The 19,273-nt window shown below is 44.9% G+C and overlaps 2 protein-coding genes across 12 annotated transcripts in view; both read right to left on the bottom strand.

Moving 5' to 3' along the window:
- Positions 1-1,038: 1,038 nt before the first annotated feature.
- On the bottom strand, positions 1,039-16,773 carry Zdhhc23 (zinc finger DHHC-type palmitoyltransferase 23). Of its 5 annotated transcripts, none has more exons than XM_040750799.1 (5): positions 16,664-16,773; positions 15,671-15,841; positions 9,763-10,473; positions 7,755-7,922; positions 1,039-5,915 (listed from the first exon to the last, which is right to left on the bottom strand). In XM_040750799.1, the coding sequence occupies exons 2-5, from the start codon at positions 15,811-15,813 to the stop codon at positions 5,648-5,650; spliced, it is 1,290 nt and encodes a 429-aa protein (XP_040606733.1). In that variant the 5' UTR covers positions 15,814-15,841; positions 16,664-16,773; the 3' UTR covers positions 1,039-5,647. The 5 variants fall into 5 exon arrangements, with proteins under 5 accessions (XP_040606733.1, XP_040606734.1, XP_021085548.1 ...); XM_040750800.1 differs by lacking the exon at positions 16,664-16,773 and adding an exon at positions 16,220-16,500 and having other exon boundaries at positions 7,755-7,811; XM_021229889.2 differs by lacking the exon at positions 16,664-16,773 and adding an exon at positions 16,220-16,499 and having other exon boundaries at positions 7,755-7,913.
- A 316-nt stretch (positions 16,774-17,089) lies between these two features.
- The window catches only part of Gramd1c (GRAM domain containing 1C), a 76,485-nt gene continuing 74,301 nt past the window's right edge, over positions 17,090-19,273 (bottom strand). For all 7 annotated transcript variants that reach the window (XM_040750794.1, XM_040750797.1, XM_040750796.1 and 4 more), the window contains one exon: positions 17,090-18,961. In XM_040750794.1, the coding sequence (XP_040606728.1) occupies positions 18,881-18,961 (81 nt within the window). In that variant the 3' untranslated portion in view covers positions 17,090-18,880. The remainder of the gene's footprint in view (positions 18,962-19,273) is intronic.

The raw sequence follows: 19,273 nt of genomic DNA, 5'->3' as shown, positions 1-19,273 counted from the left end.
CCAGCAAGGACCATCCAGTCCCTCATCAAAATGCCTAGCCATCCTCCCAACTGCAGCTTCTAAGTAATCCATCTGCTTTGTCTGCTTGGCCTGGCAACTTCCACTGAATTAAAAAATGTTCTAATATTTGGGATTCTATAAAGATTGATCAAATGTTCCCTTCTGTGAACTTTTACACAGAATCATCTGCTAGGAATTTTTTTCATTATAAAACATATCTTTATTGTGACAAATCCAAATAGTCTACAAATGCACATAGTAAAATGAGAACGATCATGGTACCCAGAACATCTGAATTGGTAAACTCTCTGAGTGAATGTGTTTGATCCAGGATAATTCTTAAGCTACCTGACCACACTCCGTGCAATGACCCTGGTTCTTTTCTCATGCAAGATGTGGAGTGGTGGGCCAAGAGACAACAGAACACCAGAATGGAACTGCAGCCCAGACACACCATTTTCTTTATCATCATCATACGGGTGTCATCTAAAAACACAAGTGTTTTGAAGAGCAGTGGCCACAAGAAAAATGGGACTAAAATCATATTTAATTCTATCTAAGCCACTGTTTATACTTAGTTATAGTATACTTAAATATGGCCATTACCAACTAAAAACAAATCAAAATCATACACAAATATTAATGACAAGCCTGCAGAAAAGGGTGAATTTCTTCAATAAGCATGTTCTAAATAAGTCATATAAAGATTAAGTTTTCTATCTTAAACTTGATCTTTGCTTCACCCCGAGCACCAACCAGAAATTGCTTCTTTGGGACATGTATTTGGATGTATTTGGATGGAGCCACGGTGCCACCTTATAGACCCGATGCATGATCAGACTCTTGATGGGTCATGGGCAAGATGTGGTCTGAAACATGACTACTAACTAGTGCCTGAATAAACAGTGTCTGATCTACAAAACCTGGGAGGAAAAGAGGAAGATGAAGTTTAAGGTCAGCACATGGCCACGATCAGGAGGCCGCACAGCTTAGGGTTTTGTTAAGGTGAAACACTTTTAGGACCAAGAATCACAACTGTTTCTGTAAAGAAAGCACTTTATTTTCCTTTTAGATAACTTGTCACAGGACATTACTTTGCACAAATGGCAGTAGTTGGTAAAATCTCCACTTAAAAGGCCTTGCATCTGAGTCTGAGGTCATAGCATGTGGATACAGGTACAAAAAGTGCAAAATACCCAGCCCTCATCGAGCTTGGCTTGAGGAATCCCACTTCCTGTTGTTGGGCCATCCATATTAAATACTGAATATATAAATTCATTCCTGGGTTTCACTTAGTCTAACATCAGACTCCCAAACTAGATCAAATGGTATGGCCCCAAAAACCTAGCATCATCAAATCACCCAGACCCTGGCACCACGACTAGAGCTTGCTGCTCTTACATGGCATCTGTCAATGGCTTTGCCTGAAAACAAAAATATCAAAATTTTACTTGTATCATTAGTACAGACTATCTCTGGTTTTAAAGCTTTGCCTTTTAAATACTAATTTCTAAAGGTGAAAAGTGCCCCAGGAAGGCTCCAGTAATGTAAAATCACAAGCCCAACATGGAGCAAACAGCATGCTGTGCTCAACGTTGAGCCCGCAGCCCTAAAGTGAACTGCTTAGAGCCAGCTCAAGTGTAGGTGACTGACCACCAGCATCCGGACTCAGTTCAGCTGCTTCTTCAGAACAGGTACATGAATCTCAGCAGCCAACAACATTGCTTCATTTGCTCTTAGATTCAGTTAACATGGTTTTCATTCTTGCCCCCACAACCTCTGCATGTTTAATAGGAAACGGTTCACCTGCCAAACTGCTGCCAAGCAAACCAGGTTCCAAGCAGGTGCCTCCTTTGTGTAATTCACATCTACTACTTGTTTGGAAAAAAGTCTCCTTTTTGAAAGGCAGGGTACCAAAATATGGCTAACAGGAAGGGAAATCATAGAAACCTACTTAGCTAGTTTAAAGAGATGAGTGAGTGCACAGAGCATTACTTCTTCAACTTCAGGGGTAAAGCTGTTGTGTCTACAAGCTTTTGCTTCTGTCTACTGAGCTTTATATAAAAAGCTGATGTCCTACCAAAGGAAGTAAGTCTGTTGGGCAGCTATCAGTATCACAGAAGCTCTTACTGGCATTGTGTTTCCTGACAGTCAAAGGTTCTAGAATACAAAGTTTTCTCTTGCTAAAAATATTAGACTATTGCATAAGAGAAAGTTTACAGCAATCTTCCTTCTAGGCAGACAGTACAGTAGACGACAATTCATGCATTCACCAAAGGAAAGCAGAGCAGAGGTTTGCAATATCCTGGACAACTGTGGCTGAAGAAACAGACAGCACTGTCTCCAAAACACATTGAAGGCTTTATTTTAGCAGCGTTCAGAGTAGCCTGCCAATGAGGTGGTGTCCTGCCAGTAAGGCAGTGAAGATGACCACACAGCATCTTGCAAGTTCCTAAGACACATTTCTACTAGTGAAGGAATTTCTCCCTTCCTTCAGTCTTGATCCTTTGTGCTTTTCCCTTGACTCTTTCAGGAAGGCACTGTCCTTTGCTGGGAATGTACACAACGGTGCAGAAGTAACGTAAGGAATCAGGACAGAATGGGTCTTTATGATATAGGCCAAGAGAAACAACCTGCTTATCTGAAGTCACAGTTCTGGGGAGCACTTGCTCCCATAGTCAAGGGCCTGGTGGCTTATTCACATTGGATATTTGGGACAGCCCTTTCACAAAGACCTGGTTCATTTTTGTTGGTGGTTGGTTGGTTTTCTGGTTTTTTGTAAGACAAGCCTTCTCTATGTAGCTCTAGCTGTCCTAGGCACTCTGAAGCCCAGGCTGGCCTTGAATTCAGAGATCCACCTGCCTCTGCCTCCCCAGTGCTGGGATTAAAGGCATGGGCCAACACCACCACTGGCAAGGCCTTGACCTTTCAAAGACTCCAGTTAAATCTTTTACCACCTGGAGAATATCAAGGCCTACAACAAATCCCACAAACAACTGGAGATCTTAAGAAAAGCCCAAAAGTTTAGGAATACTTGCCAAAGATATCCTGGGTCCTAGCGGAGGCTGCTTGTGGACGTCCCCTGGTTTACTATCTCCTGGAAACATGCCCTTCAAAGACGAATGCGTATTTCCCATTTCCCCTTTATGAAGCAAGAAGGCCAAGGCAAATTTAAGGTCTCACAAATTATCTTTGATCTTTGGGATCCCAGAACAGTACAAGTGTAAAAACCAAACCCATCAAGAGTGAGTTTTCCCACCTTTAGGGCAGGCCAGAAAAACAGCCCATTCTGCAGAACTGCACAATCTTTCCTAAGCCACAGTTCGGAGACACAAGGGAACAATTCAGCATTGGGAAGAGCTAGAAAGCAGTAATGAGTGCATTACTGGAAAGCCACGTACCCTGTTCTCTCCTAGACACGCTTTTAGTGGGGAGGGTGAAGGAGAAGGCTGAAAGATCCACAAAACAAGGATCTTCTTACAAGTTTGCCTCTCCCCTGCAAGTCAGCAATCGGTTCTCCAAACTTAAGCCTCAGGGCTAGAGATATGAGTCAGCAGTTAAGAGCACATGCTGCTCACACACACACACAATCTAAAAAGAAGAAACTTAAGCTTCTTCATTCCAGTGAGCCAGAGCGACAAGGAGTCCCTCCATCCACTTGAGGGGAACTGAATCTTGAATGGCAAACTCTGAGAATGGCAGTGGTCATTCCTAATTGTCTCAGTGTGTCACTCATCATCACATCACAGATGAGCTGCTGATGCTGATGAGGGAGACTACAAGTACTGCTACGCAGTTTCTATAAACCTTAGAAGCAGCTAGATGTTCAGAGTTGGCTACATACCTGGCATTCAAGAGACATGAAAACTACCAATTTCTGCCCACATATACTGTCTGACATTACTACCATCTTCCTTACCTCAAACCCACACAGAAATTAGTTGTATCCAGGCTACCTTTCATTCTAAATGAATGTTTGACTCTAGGCCAGGGCCAGGCATGGCTGTATAAACTGCAAACACCCCCAGGCTCTCCCTGGCTAACCCCAGTAGAATATGGAGTCTAGTGTTTGTTAAATAATACATCTCTGGGGAAAGCAATGACAAACCTGCATGAAAATGTGTCACCTATCTTCAAGAGAGTCCTGGCTAGTGGCAAGTCTGAGGGTGGCCCTCGGTGCAAAGGGCAGGCAGGACTAACTGCAAAGGCAGTGGTATTTCTTCTCAACGCTTACAAGCAGGCACAAGGGCGGGGTGGGGAAAACGCAACACTGTTTCCCCTCTATGAAGTAAGAAGGCCAAGGCAAATTTAAGGTCTCACAAATTATCTTTGATCTTTGGGATCCCAGAACAGTACAAGTGTAAAAACCAAACCATCAAGATGGAGTTTTCCTCCTGTGAATCTCCCACCTCTAGGGCAGGCCAGAAAGACAGCCCATTCTGCAGAACTGCACAATCTTTCCTAAGCCACAGTTCGGAGACACAAGGGAACAATTCAGCATTGGGAAGAGCTAGAAAGCAGTAATGAGTACATTACTGGAAAGCCACGTACCCTGTTCTCTCCTAGACACGCTTTTAGTGGGGAGGGTGAAGGGGAAGCAAAGTGGATGTGGGGAGGTGTCAATCACCCAGAGAGAGTTCATGCCAGACGCATGTTCCCATTTTGTGCTATAAGCCTACAACACTAGAAATGCACGAACAAGAATAAAAAATCAAGCCCTTGATATTACTCAGCCTCCCTAACCAGGAAGGAGGGTAAAATGTTCTCAGAGGACAGTCTCCTCCCCTTCAGCCACCATCACACACCAGTGTGCTAGCACCTAACCGGGTGAAATGTGGAAGGAGGAAAAACAAACATTAATGTTAGGATTGTAATAAATCTAAAATGATACATTAACAGATAAATAGTCGTCACTTAAATTTCTGCCCACTACACACTACATGGATAGTAATTACCACTTTCATCAACTGTCCTCAAGATGAGATGACCAGCATTGATCTTCTTGTCACCTCTGATCTGTGAGAACAAGGTCTAACATGTAAAAAGAAGTTCTATAATTGTACAAACTGATTGTCTTAATATTGGCTTCAACATTCCGATCTACAACAAGTCTGCTTCAGTCCTAGGGATTTCCTAAGAATGCTTGAGTGGGACTGGAGTGCTTTCCACAGTCTTCCTTAGGTGGCCCTCATGGCTGCTCTGTGAGGTAGCCAGGCAGCAGAAGCCCCCATACAGATGAACCTGAGACTTGGGAAAGTGACTCTACCGCAGGTCATATGGCTATTAAGAATTGAAGGGAGGACTAGGAACTATCCTATTAACTACCACTCTTGCTCACATGAATGGACAGAGACTCCTCCTGCCTGTGCAGAAGTCATCATCCGCCTCCTTGCAGCTTCTGGTGACAGAGTCAGCAAGGTGATTGGAAAGGAATGGCTCTACACTTGCAACCTCAGTATTAAAATCCCTTAAGTTACAAAGTCAGCAGAAAAATTCCCTTTTCTTCCGTCCTTCCTTCAAACCTGAGCATGGCCCTACAGCACTTCTGAGAAGAGGGCGATGAAGATGAGTCCTGCCTGCATGGACATTGAAGTATGAAATGGGAAGGACAGAAAGGCGTGTCCCTCAGAGCAGCACAAAAGGCACTTCAGACAATGTCCTCAGCGGGGATGTGGGCGGTGTGTGTCCCCAAGGTGGAGAACTGGTACCAGTTGCGCAGGAAGCCCCTGTTGTACTGGCCTGTATCCACGATGAGCCCACAGAGGAGCCGGCGGCCCGTCTTCTGCCGCAGGGCCTGCTGGACTTCCCTCTCGGTCACATTGTAGCTGATGTTTATCAGCTGGATGAGAAAGATGTAGGCCATGCCCGCTGTGATGATCACGGAGTACCACACACAGGTGAAGGACAGGGCCGAGCTGCACGGGAGAAAGGAGCTTTTCTAAGCATGTGTCCTCTTCAGTACAGACCTGAGCATCCTCTCCAATCCCCAGCTAGAGGGTAGCGTTCTAGCCTCAGAGTGCCATGCCCAGTTGAACCTTTTTAATTTCCCTTTGGATTGCTAGTACATACTTTTCTAGCATGCTATATTTAGTAAAGACTGTCCTATTGTACTTCACAGTACCTGACATCAGGCATTCAGCACCTGTTGAATAAGTGAGCAAGTCCTAAGTTGTGTTTAAGTCAGGAGAAATCAGAGGTTCCAGGAGATGATTATTGCTGTCTTCTAGGAAGTTGGAAATGGAAATCTACGAATAGGATTAATGCTCTGTCTGCAGTCTAGTGCTGACTGAGCCCTACAAGACAGCTCTCAGCATTAACAGCCCTTCACTACTATGTAGAAGCCAGGCTGGAGCTTGTTACTCTTCTAAAAAAGGTCAGTTCCTGGCACCCTGGTGAGTAAGCTCACAACCACCTATAACTCCAGTTCCAGGGGCTCAGATGCCCCCTTCTGGCTTCTGTGAGCAGCCACACATACTTGACGTATATTCACACATATGTAAATTAAACTTAAAAAATTCAAAAATAAAGAGCTGTAGGAACCTAACATTTCAAACCAAGCCACACCAGGCTTCTTCATGAACTGTGGGCTGGGGCTGCTGTTAGAATAATCAAAGATCAGGTGATGTTCATTCACACTGGGCAGAGATCACAGACTCTTCATTTGTAAAGTTCTCACAAATCCAGAACTCCTCTGTAAGCTGGGACCACAGCAGTCACCACATAGAGTGGGGTGAGAAGTAATGGTGGGACCGGCCCCTCATTCGCCCCATGAAGCACACAGACCCTTTACACTTACCACCCTTGTGTTGGCCAAGAACTTCACAGTGAGTGTCCATGTGTCTAGAGCAGGAAGTTACCACAAGAAGAGCAGGCTAATAATCTCTAAAACATCTGTCATTTCCAACCCTAGAGTGGGGAGCTCTGCCACAGACTAAGCACTAATGACACACAGGGGTGCCTGGTAGCGAAAGCAGAAACTGCTGAGAACAATAAGGAAGAGAACCAAACCCAAGACCACAGAGCACCCATGCTGAGGGAAGGAACAAACAGTATGGGCAGGAAGCACCCTGCTGTGGGGGAGGGGGACAAGAACACCCTCAGTGTATGGGAGATATGTTGGGGGGGAGTACCCTTAGTGTAGGAGGGGCAAGAGCACCCTTGGTGTGTGGGAGTGGGAGGGCCAAGATCAACACATTAGAATCCCATTTACACCACTGCACAGAAATCTGTACAGCTTATAAATGCGTTCCCACCTAATGATGCCTAAGGAATCTTGACCTAGATAACACAGTAATGAATTAAAAAAAATTAGAGCAGAACAAACCATGAGAGGTTAGAGAGAAAAGAAAGGTTACAGAGATATGAGCAGCTTTCAAAGGAACTGCTGCGACCTCAAGCACACAGGACTTCTCAGCTGTGGGAGCTCTGATAAAGCCAGGGCCTGTGTTAAGACACGGTCTCTTTGTGTAGCCCTGTGTCTTGGAACTTGACTTGTAGAATAAGTCAAAAGAGATCCACCTGCTTCTGCATCCCAAGTGCTAGGATCAAAGGTGTGTGCCATCTGTAGAACATAACCACTGCATAGCTTTGCTGGCAATTTTCAGGATGCCCGGTGTCTCCAAAGCCTACCCTATGCCTACCCTATGCTTTGATTGAGAAAAGCTAACTTAGGGGCAAATAACCAACTGCCTGTTTCTGGCAACAATTACTACTTCCTCGCTGACCCTCTTAAAACAGAAGGCTGCACAACTTACCTGTAATTTGCGTAAACTCCAGGACAGTAGAAGAGGGCTGTGAAGAGGCTTCTATCCCTACAAATGGTGTTCAAGGTCAGCGATATCCCATACACCGAAGTGAGCAAGAAGATCAAAAGGGCAAGTATAAATGCTTGATGATTTGATTCTCCAACGCAGCTATTTATCCTCAAAACAGAGGGGAAAACACATTTGAAAATGTCTCGTATAATCCACATGATATACAAGAAAGCCTTTAAACTAGGGACAGTAGGAACTCTAGTCATGAGACACTAAGTCATCTTAGTTTTCAATTTTAGGGAAACAAACTCATGTTTACTGTGTGACAAAGTCTTATATTCTCTGGAAGAGTAGAACTGTTATCACTTAGTTTAAAGCCATGACTAACAAAAAAGCAGAACACAACTAACAAATCTATCCATCTAGATATATAGCTTGTACATATATAAACATGTAATATAATGTACATATGCATATGTGCAGTTTTCTATGTAGTGCTGGGGACTGAACCTGGTTCATTGTGCATGTTAGGCAAACACTATACCATTGGACTACATCCCCAGCCCCTGTTCCTAAATATTAGTGAGGTCTATTATCCAGCTACAAGGAAAGTTGATTTAAGCAGTTATGAAAACTTTAAAAGTACCATCAGAAATACTGCACAAAATTGGAAAATATGTTAAGTATGTATGAGAGCAACAGAAGCATTCAAAGCAGTTCAAACTATAGTGCAGCATGGAGAACAAGGTATTATGAAGCAGGTCAGGTAAAAAAATGGTCCTATGTCATGGCCTCTGTGAAGGCAGGGTATGCAGGCCACCTCTCCCAGGATGCCAGGTGGCCAGAGGTTTTGTACAGGACAAACTGTCAGATTCTGTAAGCAAGCATTTGGAAATGAGCCAACACACTCACGTGCACATCCACACAATGGGCATAAATGACAAATGTGTAAAACTAAAACCAGCCCTTTACACCTGAAGGCAAGTCCCAGGAAAGAAATGTCCCTGTCCTAGGGCCATGTATTCAGCCATTTCAATACCCGCCAAGCATTTCCTACACTCTACCTCACCCCTGTTCTCCGCAGGTCTAAAGTGTAGTTCATTAAACAGAATTGCCCCGACAGCAACACCACCTCACTCACACCTGCTACTTATAGCATTCACCGCTGAGGGCTAATGGTCCCTTCAGCTCAGTGTCAGTGGAGTTTTAGATGCTGCACTTTATGCATTAGGAACCTGGTGTGGCTTTTGGAGTCACTAGCCAGCTTGAAGGTACAAAACAAAGCCCATCTCCTGGCAGATAACCAATAAAGGGATATATGATAAGACCTCAACTACAATGGTGAGTGGAAATCCCTGTTTGCATAAAGTGATTAAGGATGTCCAGCAAGAAAAGCATCACTGAAAACGGGACCCACGTGAGTATGTACATGAGCATGCATGTGTGTTCACTTGCATGTAGAAATAGGTTGACGTTGGTCTTCCTCAATCATTCGCCACATTATTTTTTTCAGTCAGGGTATCTCACTGAACCAGCAGATTGCTAAGTCAGCAAGATGTGATGGCCAACTAGCCTCAGTGATCCTCCTGTCTCCACCTTCCCAGCGCTGGAATCACACACACATGCCTCTACACATGGCCACTCAATATGGGAGTGGAGAAGAGAACACAGGTCGTCATGCTTGCACAGCAAGCCCCTTACCAACTGAGCCATCTCCACAGTTCCTGATAATTCTTCTTCTTTTTAATCAACCGAAGGAAAATCGGAAAGAGAAAGAGAGGGGGAAAAATCTGCCAAGTTTTTCGGCTAGTCTCCTTAAGGAAATGACTGAAGGCATTGCATCTGTGAAACTCAAAGCCCTGATGACTAAGCGGGAACATCCTCACAGCCCACAAATATCCACAAGGTGTAAAATGGGGAAAGAGACGTTTTAGGACAGCACAGAGGAAGATCAAATATGGTTAGGCTATGAATTTAGTTTCTGGGCTTCCAGATTTTTCCAACATACCAGACACAATGGTGATCCATTCTCCTTACACAGATACCGCATATCCGGCAATGCCATGCCCGGGCGGGTCGTACTAGCTGACACTTGGCACACCAGTCCTCTTTCACCTTGACAGGGCTGTCAAGTCCCACCCTGGAGGAGCCCTTAATATCATCCTTCAGCGTGCGGTTGTTGAGGCTCCCCGAGGTATCTGTTCCAGGGAACCCTTTGGTCTTTTCCTGCCCTTTTTTGATGGGGCATTCAATTTGGCTGTTGCTTGGGGTTTTGTCATTGCCTACTGGATTGCTGAGGTAGCCTGGATCCTTCTTGGCTCGGTACAAAGCTAAGAGTATCAGGAATAACCCAAAGGTAAGGAGAGCCAGCTGAGTGGGCCCTACACGCCCTTTGGGGACTACTTCCCTCAGGAACACGTAGTACATGTAACCCAGTGAGAACAGTCCAAGGCTCAGGAAAAACAGTGTCTGTTCTTTCCTTCTGTGAGTGAGGTAGTAGTACCAGAGTGCCAGCACGGGGAGGGAGATCAGAACCACCGCCCCCAGCAGGAAATGCCAGGAAGCCACGTGGAGGAAGACTGGCAGAAGCACGAGGGGAGGGACGATGCTAATATTGACTTTTCTGGCTCCTCTAAGCCAAGGAATTCGGAGGCGATCAGAAATTGTATCTGTGATTCTTTCGCAAGTCTCTGGTCGCACTGATTTACAGGAAAGCCATCTATTCAAAGAAAAAAGAATGTGCTTCAAATGGAGTTGGTGAATTAAAAACTACAGGGGCCCCAAATGTCAAACAGCAGCATAAATGATAAGACACCAAAAGCCAGCATTTTATTCCCTCACTACTAAACACAAGCTTTTCAGATGCATGTATCACATTTTTTTAAATAGGAAGATGTTTATAAATGGAACAATCGGCATTCTTTCTTAAATACACAGGTATGTACACATAGTCCATACAAATGTCTAGACCTGATTGGTGTACACTCAAATGAATCTTTTAAAAAAATTAAAATTGACAGAATTAAAAAAGGATTAGGTGTATTACTATTAGATCTTCCAATGCACTCTTAAAAGCTCAGGGGCCAAGATCACAGGGGGCTTAGTGGAAAGGTGTGACCGTACTTGACCTTGATGGTCAGCTAGCAAAGGAGGAAGGGGGCGTTTCAGCCAAGAGAAATGGTGCAATGCAAAGCCTGTGCTGGGTCCTGGGAGTGAACCCAGCTGTCACAGGCAGGAGTCTATAAAAGCAAGAATGAAGAACAAACTAAAGTCAGCCCAATGACTAAAAACAATAGCATCTCTGAACTCAGCATGCTATTTGAATGTTCCAATTTTAAACCTATTCCTTCACACATGAGTATTGACAGGCTGCTGGACATGGTGGCCATGCCTTTATTTACAGTTGCATGAAGGCCTGAGGCAGGAGGATTACTGATCCCAGCAATTCAAGGCCAGAATCAATAATATAGTGAGAGCTTCAGGAGGGTGGTCTTGTAAGAGGTTATTTGGTCCTGACAGGAGACCAAAGGAGCTTATTAATTCTTCCATATGAAGACACACAAAAACACAATTTATGAAGCAGATGGCCAAGCTGTGTTCGTGTCCTAGTGACTTTTAGAAGGTAGGACTGAAGATGAATGAGACTGAATACTGAGAGACGTCTCTAATCAAATGTTCAGGGTGTTTAGTTTCTCTTCAACTCTTCTGCTCAAGTGTGAGTGAAGAAGTCAGGCTGGGGCTCAGCGGCAAAGTGCTCGCTGCTGTACAAATCAGGATGAGTTTAGATTCCCGGCACCTGTGCGAAAAGCCAGGCACGATGACATGCATTTGGAAGCCCAGCACCAGGGAGGTGGTAGTGACCTCCAGAGCTTGCTGGCTAGCCAGTCTACCCAGTTAGTGAGCTGCAGATTCAGTGAAAAGACCCTGTTCCAAAAAATTAAGGTTAGGGATCTGTTGCATAAGACATCTGACACATCTTTGACCTACACATAAATACAAATACAAACAATAATAAATGATGACTTTAGGGGCTAGGATGATAACTCAGTTGGCAAAGTATTTGCAAGACAGCAAGAGAATCGAGTTTGAATCCCCAGCACCCATGTAAAAATCTGGACATGGGGCTAGCAAGATGACTCAATGGGTAAGGGTGCTTGCCACCATGGCTGATGACTTGAGCTCAATCCTCAGGGTCCACAAGGTGGAAGGAGAGAACCAACTTTGGCAGGTTGTCCTCTGACCTCCACATGAAAACCATGGGACATTCATGTATATAACGGCACATATGTTGTAAAAATAGAGAGCCGTGGTGGTGTGAGCTTGTAATTCTAGTGCTGCATGGGGGAACAGCGGCAGGAAGACTCCTGGAGATTGCTGGTCAGCTAGCCTGGCCAACTGAGGAGCTCTAGGTTCAATGAGAGGCACTGTCTGAAAAAAATAAGGCAGAGAAACAATTCATAAAGACACCTGACGTCAACCATTGTCCACAAAGAGTACACATGTGCACAAAAACATACTATACATATAACACACATACACTGACTTTAAAGATATAATGTATACAGCCAGGAGGTGGTGGCTCGTGCCTTTAATCCCAGCACTAAGGAAGCAGAGGCAGGAAGATCTCTGTGAATTTGAGGCCAGTCTGGTCTACAGAACAAGTTCCAGGACAGCTAAGGCTACACAGAAAAGCCTTGTCTCAGAAAGCTAACAAAACAAAAACAAACAAACAAAAAGACATAATGTATAACTAAGGAGGAAACAGAACCTGGAGATCTGGAAAGTTCTTGGCCTTCTCAATCTGTCTACACAATAGCAACTGTGAAAGCCTGTGTGGGTGAGTCCATATTAAGATCACTATGAGCCGGGCGGTGGTGGCGCACGCCTTTAATCCCAGCACTTGGGAGGCAGAGGCAGGGGGATCTCTGTGAGTTCGAGGCCGGGCTGAACTGACAGCCCCCAAAACAATACAGAGAAACCCTGTCTCATAAAAACCAAAAAAAAAAATCACTATGGCTCAGCCTGTGCTATTATCAAAACAATGGGAGGATGACCCTTAAAGCAGTTCTGAGTCTGAGGCTGCACTCCTGCCATAAGCCTAGAATGCTTGGGTCTTGGTGACACCATGATTTCATGGCTCAGAACACCCATGAAACCTCAGGGCTCACTGCCGAGTAGCACATCAAGTCTCTGCTTCCTACATTCTGGTGTAGTGTCTCACAGAAACCCCAGGTGTGACTCCTGAAAAGCCAGGTGCAATGTAGGTTGCAGGGGCCACTACTCCCAAGGACATCATCTGGTAAACTTGGGTGGCATCGAATGTTCCCAATTCTACAGCCCTATAGAATATAAGAGTTGTGGGGGCATGGCTAGATCCATGTAGATGTCAAAGAATGTTCCAGAGAACATCAAGGCTAAGGCCAAGAAGTACCATAGAGTGAAGTCACACCATAGATCCCCTGTGTACCCATGGGTATGGGACCACTGCAGAGAATCTCATTAGGCAATTCCTCATGACCCCAGAATAGTGGACCTAGCAGCACACAACCTCTGTGTAGGCACAAGACTCCAACCCATGAAAGCTGCATGTGAGCTGCACCCTTGGGGACCCAACTTCTAGCTCAGCGTGTCTGGAAAGTGGACTATCTAGTCAATATTATGTTTAAGATGTGCATCGTTCCAAAAAAATACAGAGAAACCCTGTCTCGTAAAAACCAAAAAAAAAAAAAAAAAGATGTGCATCATTACACAGAGAAACCCTATCTCAATAAAAGCAAACAAAAAGTACTTGAATCATAAAAAATGTTATTTGCCCTGTGAATGGGACCTGTTATCCCCCTTTCCTTTCCTATTTCCCCGTTTTTGTCATGGGAATATCTTTTCAATGAATGTCCCACTATTGTGTTTTGAAAGTATGTAGTTGCTATTTCTTTTTATGTTTAATTATTTTATGTGTATCTGTGTATATATATGCATCATGCACATGCCTCGTGCCCACTGAGGCCAGAGAAGGGTGACAGATCCCCTAAGACTAGAATTACAGGCAGTTGTAAGCTGCCATGTGGATGTTAGGAAACTGAACCCTGGTCCTCTGCAAGAGCGAGAAATGTTCTTAGCCTCTCTTCTGCCCATAGTCTGCTATCAACAGACCCAAAGCAGAAGGACACTACATGAGTCCTTCTGAGTTTTACCTGTTTCTGACTGAGACAATGCTACTCAGACTACTGTCCATCCAGACTTAGCTTGTCTGTGCTGACACTTGCACAATTAGATATTTGAGGTTGTTGGGATGTAAGGAACGTATTTGATCGTGAAGACATTCATTTGGAGGGGGCAGGGGTAGACTGCTAAGATTTGAATATCTGTGGCCCACTAACATTAATTTAATTCAAACCTAGTCCACAATACAATCTTATTAAGAGGTTGCCCTGTGAGGAAGTGATGATATCAACAGGGTAGAGCACCAATGAGCTTAACATCCACACAAAAGAAGACCAGGGAAGGAGGGTCATTCATCCCTTTTGTCATCTGGGGATGGAGCAAGATGGTGCCATCTATGAGGGAGGGTTCACCAAAGACATAAATCTGCCAGCACTTCTGACTCTGGATTTCTCCACCTCCACAACTGTAGACCATCCACTTCTACCCACTGTGGAGTACTCTGCTGCAGAGCCTAAGTGGACTAAGACAGGCAAGAAAGTTAAGGTAGGTTAGGCTAAAGTAATGTTACACAGTTGTTTTGAGCAAGACAAAACCTTAAAGTGAGTGGGAGATGATCACTTGGAGTCACAGGCATATGGGACAGTGGGAATATGGAGGGCTGTCCTAGGACATGGGGAGGTAAAGATAGGGGAGAGGGGAGAACCCAGGGGATAGCCCAGGCATCAAGGGCTGGGAGAGACGAAGAGTCAGCAACGTTAATGGAAAAGCAGCAGTCCTGAGTGACAGTTATTATGGAAACAGCATTATTTCTCCATTCATTAGTGCAAAGTGCTCTATTTTCTCAGTATGGATTTTAGACTAAGTCTAAAGAAGCTATATTTAACACTACCTATTTTTTTAAAAAAGGCTACAGAAAAAGACAAAGAACAATTATAAAGACATACAGACTTTAAGAGTGAAGCTTGCCTAAAGACTGTAGTGGTCTCCAGGGAAAGCTTTTTCATGGCTACATTAACAATCTACAGTAACGGTGACTTTGTAACCAGAAGGAACTGCTTCTGGGAAAGCCTGTCTCCAGCATCCCTCTTCCTCTCACATTATGCTTTCCATAAGTAGACGTTTAAAAATATATGTTTATAAAAATGGCTAAAACCAGTTCATTGCTGCTTGATACAAAATGGTTTTCATTGATGAGAAAAAGTCTCCTCTTGGATAGCAATTTCCATCACTAAAACAATGTCGAAAGTAAAGGCCAAAGATAAGACAATATTATAATCAAGATGGCATTGTTGCTTACATAAAAATAGTCACTCTTTGTGGGGTATATAGGACCTTTCTCCCTGGAAACAAGCAGTGAACCAAGAGCAGAAAACCATCTTCCAGCCTCCAAGACCCATGTGACTAAGTGAGAACGATCCCTTGCATGGACTCCATTACGATCACAGGAATGACTTTCTGGAATGTTCATTTAAACTTACAGTCTAATTGAATTTGCCTACTAGCTTATGTTTTGCGCGTTTCTCCCCATCCCTTTAAAAACTGTTCAAGCCCGCATGAATTGAACTGGACAGCTGTAGACTGCTAACTACCTCATTTTTTATAAAATCTTCACACGACATCAGAAACAATTCTCTATTTTAGATCCTTTGGAATAGAATCAAGAGCAAATCCTGGCATTCTGGATGGCAACCTGAAAGAACATAGGGTAGGTGTCAACAGAGCCAATGGAGTGAGCATCTGGAAACTATGCTTACCTGTCACAGCCTTCATCGAGGTCTTGACAATCACACAAACAAGCAGCCACGTGGTTCTTTTCCCCATTTCGATCTATATACTCACAGCAGCACAGGGGCTCCAGCTCAGGTTCTTCGGTTTTCTTTTTCTTTACTGGCTTCATATTGCCCTTCAGTGTTTGCACCTGTCACCTAAGACATGAGAAGCTTTCAGAAGGTAAAGGTGGCAAGAACTCAACTCACATCCTGTAAACACGTCCTCACTTGTGATTAACGCCAACGCCTGAGCAATAAAAATGAAAAGAAAGGGGGGAGGGGTCCTGTTTCCATCAGGTTTTTCTGGCTCCGCATGGCCTGAAAGGGGGCTCCCTGACTCCTGGAGCTCCTAGTATCTTCACCTCCCCTTCCCAACAAGGCTAGCAGCATCTGGGTACCTGCCGTTCCCATGGCGACAGACGACCACGCGGCCCGGGACAGCCGGGCTAGGGAGGCTCAGTTCACCTGCGGGTGCGGACTGGGTAGAGCCGGGCGATCCCCACCCCAAGGCTGCGCGCCGCCGGGGAAACTCACCCTGGTAGGTGCAAGCAGCGACGCCGCGGCGCTGCAACCATCCACCCACTCCGGGCTGCCAGGAGTCCCCGGCAACCCCGAGGTCTCCGTCCAGCCCGGTCCGAGCCAGCCGCTCCGAGGGCGTGGGCGGGCCTGGAGAATGACCTTGGCTGAGAAGTTACCTGCCCTCGGACCGAGGCGGGGACGGGGAGGACCGGCACCTCTGGGCGCGGCTGCGTCCGGGACCCAGCACAACGGGCTCGGGCGAGCAGGGCGGAGTCGCCCACCTGTGTGCACCGCCGGTGTGCGCGCGCCTGCCTCGCGATCCAGTCGCCCCCGGCCGCCGCACCGCAGGTCGGCGCGCGCTTCCGGGTGCCCCGCCCCCGGCGCCGGGATCCCGCCGCCCGCACGTGCGGCGCCTGCCCACGAGGCCCCTCCCACGCCGCGCTCCCGGCCACCCCGCACCTGCGCCGGGCCCTTGGGGTGCTGCCAGAGTAAGGGACCAGACCCAGACATTCGCGCGCTGCAGGAGTTCGCCGGCCACCAACCGTCCTCCTGCGCCTGCAACAGGCTTTGGGTTCTATCTGCACCACCGTGTTCTGGGATGCCACCCCACAAGTCGCCCACCTTCCCTTTAGGCCAGCTGCTGCTCCCAAGTCCCGGCTTATCCAACTTGTTCAAGCTCTTGAGTCCTGGGAGTTGGGTCTGCTTTCCAGTCAGGCCTCTGGTACTTTCCCTTGCATTTGCAATGAAATTGCCCAGAGAGTCCTTTCTGGGTTTTATAGCTGCACAAATCTATGAGAACTATGGGCCTACCTACAGGTTTTCACTAGCCCAGGCTTTCTAGATTTGGTTTTGGTTTTTAAGCTGAAACAGAAGGAAAATTACAACTTAAGATATTTTGGGTTTTATTGAAATCAGACTACATAACAGATTCAGACTTTATTAATTCTGCATACATATTTAGTCTTATCTGCAAAGCAACGTTGGTAATCTTTGAGGTATATTATAAAGTAGTTTGAGAGAAACCACAAAAACATTCACTTTAACAGTTAACATTTTTCTAAATTTAACAATTTCAAGTTTCTAATCCAGTCACTCTTGCTCACAGCCAGATACTTCATATGTCCTTAACAAAAGCAAACAAAATAGACGGAGTTTATAGTCTGCATCCCGCCTGTCTCCAGGTAGATTAGTTGGGATTCATCCAGAGAAACCCACTTCCTTCTAGTCAGTATTTTCATTCCTTAAGGCATTTGGAAATGTTGTTAGCAATGCCATTTGGCTTTGGTGGCACTAAAAGGAAACATTTCACTAAAGTTAATTAATGGTTGTTCAAGCAATAATATATGCCAAGCAGTGGTGGCTCACACATTTAATCCCAGCACTCAAGAGGCAGAGGCAGGCAGATCTCTGTGAGTTCGAGGCCAGATTAGTCTACAAAGCAAGTTCCAGTGCAGCCTTCAAAGCTACAGAGAAACCCTGTCTTAAAAAAAAAAAAAGAATTATATATATAGTATGTCCATGTTCCAAAGAAAGACCTGTAGAGAACAAAACAATAAATATGCCCTGAACCTTTCCTAAACCCTAGGGATCAGATCTGATTTCAAGTCCTTATTTTCACAAACCGCCTGTGTTGAGGCAAATGCCCGAGTAGCTTTCTTGGAAGCCCAAGCTTGGTCCTCTTCAGGCAGTGTGCATGTGCCCCACAGTCTGTATTGTGGAGCCCAGCTTATAATTTTCTAACAATACAAGCCGCACACCTGTGTAAAGAATGAAGCTATCTATAGCAGCTACTGAGAAATGATAGATTATTTTCAATCAGATGGGTCACTTCCACCTTAGAGACTGCTAAACTGAACCCAAGCATAGCTCATGGATTCATTTGATCCTTCATGAAATGCCCAGATTTTATCATAATCTTCTGGCTTCGAAAACTAAAAACAGTTCATTCTGAGCATTGGTATCCTACATACTTCCTTCTCCTAAATTACTTCCCTGTCTTTTTTATATATGAAGGATAATCTTACCTCCAATACATATAAGATGTGTGTGTGTGTGTGTGTGTGTGTGTGTGATTCCTTCATTAAGATACAACACAGCCAATGAATCTTTCAGACAACATGGAGATTCAAAGGGTTTGACCACTGCCCTTGCATGCTAATTCAATGAAGAGACTGTAGTGTTTAAAGATACAAACCTGGGATCTATGTGCCTAGAAAATGATCCTTTAAAGTGAGAAATGATGGAGGGGTTTCTTCTCTAGCTTTTTAGGCTCTTAAACTCAGTGTTGAACACAACCCACTGGACACACAGGGACTCACTCTGTGCTACCAGATAAATTTAAAGGGTCAGCTTACAAGCCTCAGCACAGAAAAAAGAAAGGCCACCATGCTCAGGTGACTCCCTTCCCCTTTTGTGTCACAGAATTTCAATTCCAAAATATATTTCATGGTTCACTGGAGAAATTCACAGCTTAGAAATATCTATACAAAGTGAAAAGACTTAAGGCTGTTGGAGAGTAATCACCAAGTAAATGTTATTTAAATAAGCTTTTCTAGTAGAAATTCAGTAATGAAAATATCAGAAATGGTCCTGTGACAGTGACAGTCTTCATCCTCGGTTTCCTTCCAGATGTCATCTTTTAGGTCCAGGTGTCTCTGTGATTTCTGCATCTCAGCACTAGCTCTCCACAGCAACCCCAGTCTTGTTCTTACTTAGTAAATCAAAGGTTTTCTGAAGCATAATGAGTGAGCTCTTCAGCTGCAAACAAATTGATCAAAAATCAGACTTCAATTTTTACTGATTATTTTATTCCAAAGGGGTTTTTCTTTTTAATGCTGATGCTCAAATAAAACATTGACCACCGAATACCTGGTTCTCCTGTTACCTGCTGCATGAATTCCAGAGTGTGCTCACCGGGTGCTGCACTTCCCAAAAAGTCTGTCTAATTATCCAAAGGGAAAAGCTCTTTGCTTAGGCATTTCTCAAGGCTCAGTGGGCTTTTCAACCTCCCCTGAACATTGAAGCAGGCTAGGCCACCCAACATCCTCTTCACAGTTCTCAAACTCTCCT

Source organism: Mesocricetus auratus, unplaced genomic scaffold (genome assembly GCF_017639785.1).
Source record: "Mesocricetus auratus isolate SY011 unplaced genomic scaffold, BCM_Maur_2.0 Super-Scaffold_100008, whole genome shotgun sequence".
NCBI lineage: Eukaryota > Metazoa > Chordata > Mammalia > Rodentia > Cricetidae > Mesocricetus > Mesocricetus auratus.
Note: the sequence above shows the minus strand (reverse complement) of the source record. Positions and strands in the feature narration are given on the sequence as shown.